The following is a 6,381-nucleotide window of genomic DNA, read 5'->3' on the forward strand; positions in this document are numbered from 1 at the left end:
ATCCGCATCATATCCTCTATGGTGCGAATGGTTCTTTCGGTTTGGCCGTCCATCTCGGGATGATACGCGGTGCTTATGAATAACTTAGATCCCACTGCTTCTTGTAACGCCTTCCAAAATTTTGAGGTGAATCTAGGATCTCGATCGGAGACCATATTTGTTGGCACACCATGCAACCTCACAATTTGGTCAACATACATCTCTATCAATACTTCTACCTTATCAGTTTCCTTCATAGGTAACAAGTGCGCCACCTTCGTCAGTCTGTCGACAATCACCCATATTCCGTTATTTGATCTACCTCGAGCCGGGGGTAACTCAGTGATGAAATCCATGGATATGGAATCCCATTTCCACTGAGGTACTGGTAAGCTTTGTAACAACCCTCCTGGAATCTGATGCTCGACTTTGACTTGTTGACAAGTTTGACATTGAGCCACCCATCGCGCCACTGATTTCTTCATTCCTGGCCAATGATAATACCTTCGGATATCTCCATACATTTTCGTACTCCCGGGGTGGATACTGAGTAACGAATGATGCGCCGACTTCAAAATCTCATCTCGTAGCCCTTCTCCTTGTGGTAATGAAAACCTCCCTTTAAGTAATAATGTACCATCTGGCGCCATATGATAGCCACTTGGGTTTGGACCTTCTTGACTCTTGACTTCCTCAATAATTCTCTTTAACTTTTCAACACGTTGTTGCTCCTGTCTGATCCGTGCGAGTAAACCCACCTGGTTTACTGCATGCATGCCTAATGGCTCACTTGGCTCTCCTTCAATTGCCCATAAAGTCATCAACTTAAGTTCATTCGATAACGCTTCCACTTCCTTTCCAACATCGGACGCCAACTTTCTACGACTTAGTGCATCTGCGACTACATTAGCTTTGTCTGGATGATATTGAATCTTCAGGTCGTAATCCGCCACAAACTCCATCTATCGCCTTTGTCGGAGGTTCAGATCAGGCTGCGTGAACAAATACTTGAGACTCTTATGATATGTGAATACTTCCACAACTTCTCCATATAAGTAGGATCTCCAAATCCTTAACGCAAACACCACTGCCGCCATTTCTAAGTCGTGTGTTGGGTAGTTCTCTTCATGCTTCCTGAGTTGCCCTGATGCATAAGCAATTACTTTGCCTTCCTGCATCAACACACAGCCCAACCCAACCCTAGAAGCATCTGCGTACACAGTGTAAGGTTTAGCTTGTTCAGGTAATGCCAATACCAGTGTTGTGGTCAAAGCTTTCTTCAGTCTCTGAAATGCTTCCTCTGTTTCTTTTCCCCAGATGAACGAAACTCCTTTTCCAGTCAACTTTGTCAGGGGCTTAGCGATCAAAGAAAAGTTCTTGACGATCTTTCGATAATACCCGGCTAACCCGAGGAAACTTCTTACCTCGGTTACTGTTGATGGTCTTTGCCATTCCTTAATGGCTTTCACCTGTTCTGAATCTATGGAAACTCCTTCCCCAGACACTTGGTGGCCCAAAAACCCGATTTCTCTTTTCCCGAAAGAGCACTTGCTGAACTTGGCATACAACTTTTGGTTCCTTAACCGTTCCAACACTAGCTTCAAGTGTGCCTTGTGCCCGTTCTCCTTGAACAAAATACGACCTTTTCCACAATCTAATTGTGCCCGATAGCGTGATAACCAATCCATTCCCAGGATAACTTCATATCCTTTTAAGGGCACCACCAACAAATCTGCCAAGAACATCTTCTCGCAAATGACTAACGGAACTCTTGTAATGCCTTCTCTTGCTTGGAGGGTTTGGTCTCCGAGAGTCATTACAGCCACATCCATCCTGTCAATCACAAATGATCCCACAAACTCAGCAGCTACCTCAGGGGTCACAAAACTATGTGTTTCCCCGGAGTCGAACAATACATGTGTGGGACGCCCTGCAACATATAAAGTTCCTGCTACAACATCAATATATATCAACATAATAATTATCCAATAGAAATTAACCAATCCATCACAAGCAATCACACAACACAAAGTCAAATTAGTAAGGTTAAAGAACCCAAATACCTGTGATGGGACCCGTAGATGGGCCTGTAGGTTTAGTATCCTCTAGTTCTATAGCGTAAACTCTACCTCCTATAGCTTGCCTTTTTGGTACTGGTGCGGTTGCAGGTAGAGCTGGAGGATGTTGAACAGTGATTGGCGTAGCTGGGATAGGACGATTGACGCTGCACTGGGTAGAGATGTGCCCTTTCTTTCCACACGTGAAACATGTAGGATTGTAGGAGTTTGACTGAAAGGATCCAGGTTTCTTCCCGTAGGATTCACTTGACTTATGGCCTATCTTGCCACAGTTAAAGCATTTTCCTGTGAACAAAGATCGTCGACTTGGCCCTCTCGATTCCTTTTCTTTATCTTTACCCTTAAATGATCTTTGGTTTCCACCATACTTTCCTTCTTGATGCTGCTTGGATTTCTTACTTGCCGCCTTCTCAGCTTCCAATGCGATCTTCACATTCACAGCCTTTTCCACTAGCTCGGTGAGACTCTCGTAGTTCCCGAATGCTAGTCTATTTTCTAACTCTGGCTTTAGACCAAACATAAAGTTAGATATCATTGTTTCTTCATCATCTTGTACTCGCAACACGTGTCGTCGCAGTCGCATGAACTCATATTCATATTCTCTAACTGTCTTTTCTCCTTGTACTAGGTTGGCAAACTGACGTTGAAGCCTTCGCTTGGACTCAAGAGTGAAGTACTTGCGTTCAAATTCTTGTTTGAATGACGCCCAAGTGGTGACCAGATGTCCCACTTGGCGATCCCTACTCTCCCACCATTCTGCCGCGTCTTTATCTAAGTAATACATTGCCATCTTCTTCTTAGATTCTTCAGAACACGTCAGGGTCTCAAAGTTTTTCTCCATAGTTCGAAGCCACTGGTTGGCTTGAAATGGATCTGTCCCTCCTTCAAAATGTGGTGTCTTCATATTCTTCATGGCAGTTATCAACGGTAACATAGGTGTAGCCACTGTAGGTTGTGGTGGCAAGAGTGGTTGAGGCTGCACTTGAGGTTGTTGTAGTGACCTTGCTATCACGTCATGAAGCATCTTCAAAGTGTGCTCCATTCCTAATCCTTGTTGTGGTTGATTAGGAGCTTCTGGTTCAATTGGGTTGTTCCGCCTTATTGGTCTTGGTCCTTGGACATTTGACTCGCTAATATCTGTTTCTGGTCTTCTCCTTACAGTACGGTTTGGTGGAAAGTTTTCATCTGGTAGTATCTCTTGATCATGTCCAAACAAATTGTTGTTTCTTCCTACGTTTTCTTCACTGGATCCTTGGTTAGTGTGCGCCAGTGTTTGCACCCTTTCCTCGGATTCATATCCAAGTCCTCTTCGTCTTGGGACTCTGTCTATACCCAGCATCCAATCCTGTCCCCCTCACTCCTTCCCTTCCTTGCCATCTGCAATCCACAAATAGGGAATTCCTATTTAGAATACTAATTAGAGCGGAACTCTGCTGGTTTCCTAATACATCTTTTGCGACACATTTGACTCGATAAAATGCGAAAAACACGTGATTGACCGCATGATCTAAACCATGCTCTGATACCACCTCGGTAACACCCCCGAACCGTTTAAGACATCGGTCAGTCAGCCGGGCAACAATCAAACAAGAACATGCCCGAACGACCTTCCTCTGCCAAGTCCGGAAGTGTTACGACGGGTTGAGAATAGACTTTTCAAGTCACAAAACATAATTCTGTAACCCATAATATTCATTCAAAACTCGTTTCCTCTAATCTTCGGCCTGAGGCTTTGCAACCCGTACCGAATCATAGAGTTGTGTTAGGTTGGACTAACCTAATATCAGATTCAACACGTCACGAATATAAAACATACTTTATTTCATATATATAATACATGAAGTTCACAAGACCAAAATATTATACATAGGGTCCATGGACGCAGCCGAAAGTAAAACATACATTCATATATCTTGAAAACGAGTCTTTAGCAAAAGATGTTCAATCTACACCAGCTCCTACAGTTCCGCGAGCGCTATGGTCCTTTCTACTGGTCACCTGCAAAAGGATGTGAGGAGTGAGTGAACTAGTTTCACTCAGTGAGCCAGGGTTCCCTATCTAGCATATACAACCACCCGTCATTCTAAACCCCACCCCAAACACAAGCACGACGGGTAGTTCAACAATCAATATTCAAGATCATAAAGCATGACCGATTTAAGAAACAAACCATTAAACAATAATAAATCAAACACTCTTTATGAGTGTTATATCAATCAACCATATATATATATATATACTCCTAGGGCCCAACAGAATCATTCTTCCTCCACATAAGGGACACTGGCAATCCCATCACTATTACACCACACAGGCGTAGGCGCTCGGGAATCGCCTGGTCACGGTCCTCAATCGGAATCGCCGTGCCCCGGTCCTCTATCGGACTCGCCGGGGGCTGTCACATCCACGTGTGACACTCGGCCTTGGTGATTAAGACAAGTTAAACCGAGCCCACCACTTTCCGGACCACGACCGACTTAGTGGTACTATTTGAGGAAGCAATGACCTGTAAACTACTACTAGAACCACCACGAGGTTCTCACACAGCAGTACCAACACGAGGTACACACTATAACAACATATAATAATCACACAATCACAATAATCCAGGTGCTTAGACTAGTCTTGCTATCCACTTAGCCCAGACATCGTCTCAAAGCTCGGATCCACAAACTAACACCTAGACCGGTCCGGCTATCCAAGCTCAGAAGCCATCTCCGAAGTCAGGAACCTGCATTAAAAATTCGTTAACAAACAATTAACCGTGACTCACAGTGATTAAGCGATGTGGCTCGACTCTTTGATTCCAGATGTTGACCAACCCCTTTTATCCCCTCTAAATCTCCGTCTTGGTACCGTGATGTTAAATCCCAAAACCCAACCTCAATGTCTTGAATGAACTCGTCTGGACTGATCATAACTCGGAAAGAACCTTCTTTTTCTTCTGGACAGTCTTTCGGAACTTCCCGGCAGTTTATCGGTCTTCGAAAAATGTCTATACTTCTAAAGCACCTCACTTCTTTCTCTGTCTCTCTAAGCCACGTTTTGGAGTGTCCTTGGTGTGTCTGAATGAGTAAAAATGAACCAGGTAGCTGGGTATATATAGAAGTTGCTAGCCAATAAGAATGGGCCACTTGCCCTTCAGCATGTCTGGTGTTCATGCATCGCGACACACGGGCCTCTGCATGTCGGTTCGCATGCGCAGATCGCAGGTATTGCGACACCTCGTGCTTCTGTGTGTCGAGCTGCATGGAACTGCTTCATGCACGTCTACACCTCTTTCTTGTGTTGACACTCAGCAGGTTTAATGGTTGACACCACGTCCTGATCCCTTAGATCAAGCCACCTCGAGCTTCTCGGTCGATTTGCGCCATTTCGGCCTTTCTGGTGAATTTTCGTCCCGCGATCAATCATGAATATTTTTCCGTCCCAATCTGATGAGCTGAATATTTGTAATAAACTCCTGATTAACTTTAACCTTGAGGATAAATATTTCCCGAGCCTTCGGCTTCTCCGAGAAATTCCATAAAACCGAAATCAGGTTTCTTTTTTATTTTTATTTTTTTTTAAGACGGGGTATTACAATGGCGATCATCTTCATATTAGTTTTTGACCATGATGTGACTCAAAGGGAGAGATTGAAGATGCTGCTTCATGCCTGAGTTGTTGAGTTCACATGCATAGTCAAAAAGGGGGAGATTGTAGATGATATTTCCAAAGAAGTTCTGATGTAGTTCGTGATGTACATCAGAAGGTGTGTCAAGACGTATGTCAAGACGTACGGCAGGATGTCGAGTGGAGAAGTTGCTTACAAGGAGATTGTCTAAGGTGATTGCGTGTGTAAGTGGAGATTGGAAAAGGAAAGAGAATATCGTGTTGATGACAAAGGACGTTTTCCATTAAGCAAAGAGGCTTTGCTTGGAGAAGAAGTGTTACTTGGAGAGGAATAGGAAGTTTCCTTATATGGGAATGGAAGTTCATTAAGGTGCATTTAATGAACTTGGAGAGCAAGTCTACGGTTTATATATAAGGAGGGACGTGCCCTTATGCACCCAGAGATTAAAGTGAGAGAAAGTTTCATTGTGTTCTTGGTGAGTGTCTGACGGAGTGTTCCGTTGTACTTGGTGTTGTGACGTTGGTGCTGGCGTTACGTGTATCGGAGTTATCCGTTGTGGTGCGGAGATCAATATGTACGTTGGTGTTGGCGTGCTCGTTGGTATCCTTGGTGTGTGTTAGGTTCTGATGTACTCGGTGACGTACTAGGGTGAAGTACTTAGTTTCGTACCTTCAGAGACTTGGAGGTTGAAGCCTAGACTCGGGGGGG

At 44.2% G+C, this 6,381-nt stretch overlaps 1 protein-coding gene across 1 annotated transcript; it reads right to left on the minus strand.

The window, feature by feature from the left end:
- Nucleotides 1–941: 941 nt before the first annotated feature.
- LOC106344578 lies at nt 942–3,396 on the minus strand. The gene is made up of 2 exons (XM_013783935.1): nt 2,043–3,396; nt 942–1,927 (listed from the first exon to the last, which is right to left on the minus strand). The coding sequence occupies exons 1-2, from the start codon at nt 3,394–3,396 to the stop codon at nt 942–944; spliced, it is 2,340 nt and encodes a 779-aa protein (XP_013639389.1).
- Between the last annotated feature and the right edge of the window lie 2,985 nt (nt 3,397–6,381).

This window comes from Brassica oleracea, chromosome C5 (genome assembly GCF_000695525.1).
Source record: "Brassica oleracea var. oleracea cultivar TO1000 chromosome C5, BOL, whole genome shotgun sequence".
Classification (NCBI taxonomy): Eukaryota; Viridiplantae; Streptophyta; class Magnoliopsida; order Brassicales; family Brassicaceae; genus Brassica; species Brassica oleracea.

What these genes read in the sequence shown, in the direction of transcription:
- LOC106344578 (XM_013783935.1), bottom strand. Translation starts at nt 3,396, where the DNA reads ATGCTGGGTATAGACAGAGTCCCAAGACGAAGAGGACTTGGATATGAA. An exon ending in ATCTACGGGTCCCATCACAG is followed by an intron (nt 1,928 to 2,042) that starts GTATTTGGGTTC and finishes ATGTTGTAGCAG; the next exon opens with GAACTTTATATGTTGCAGGG.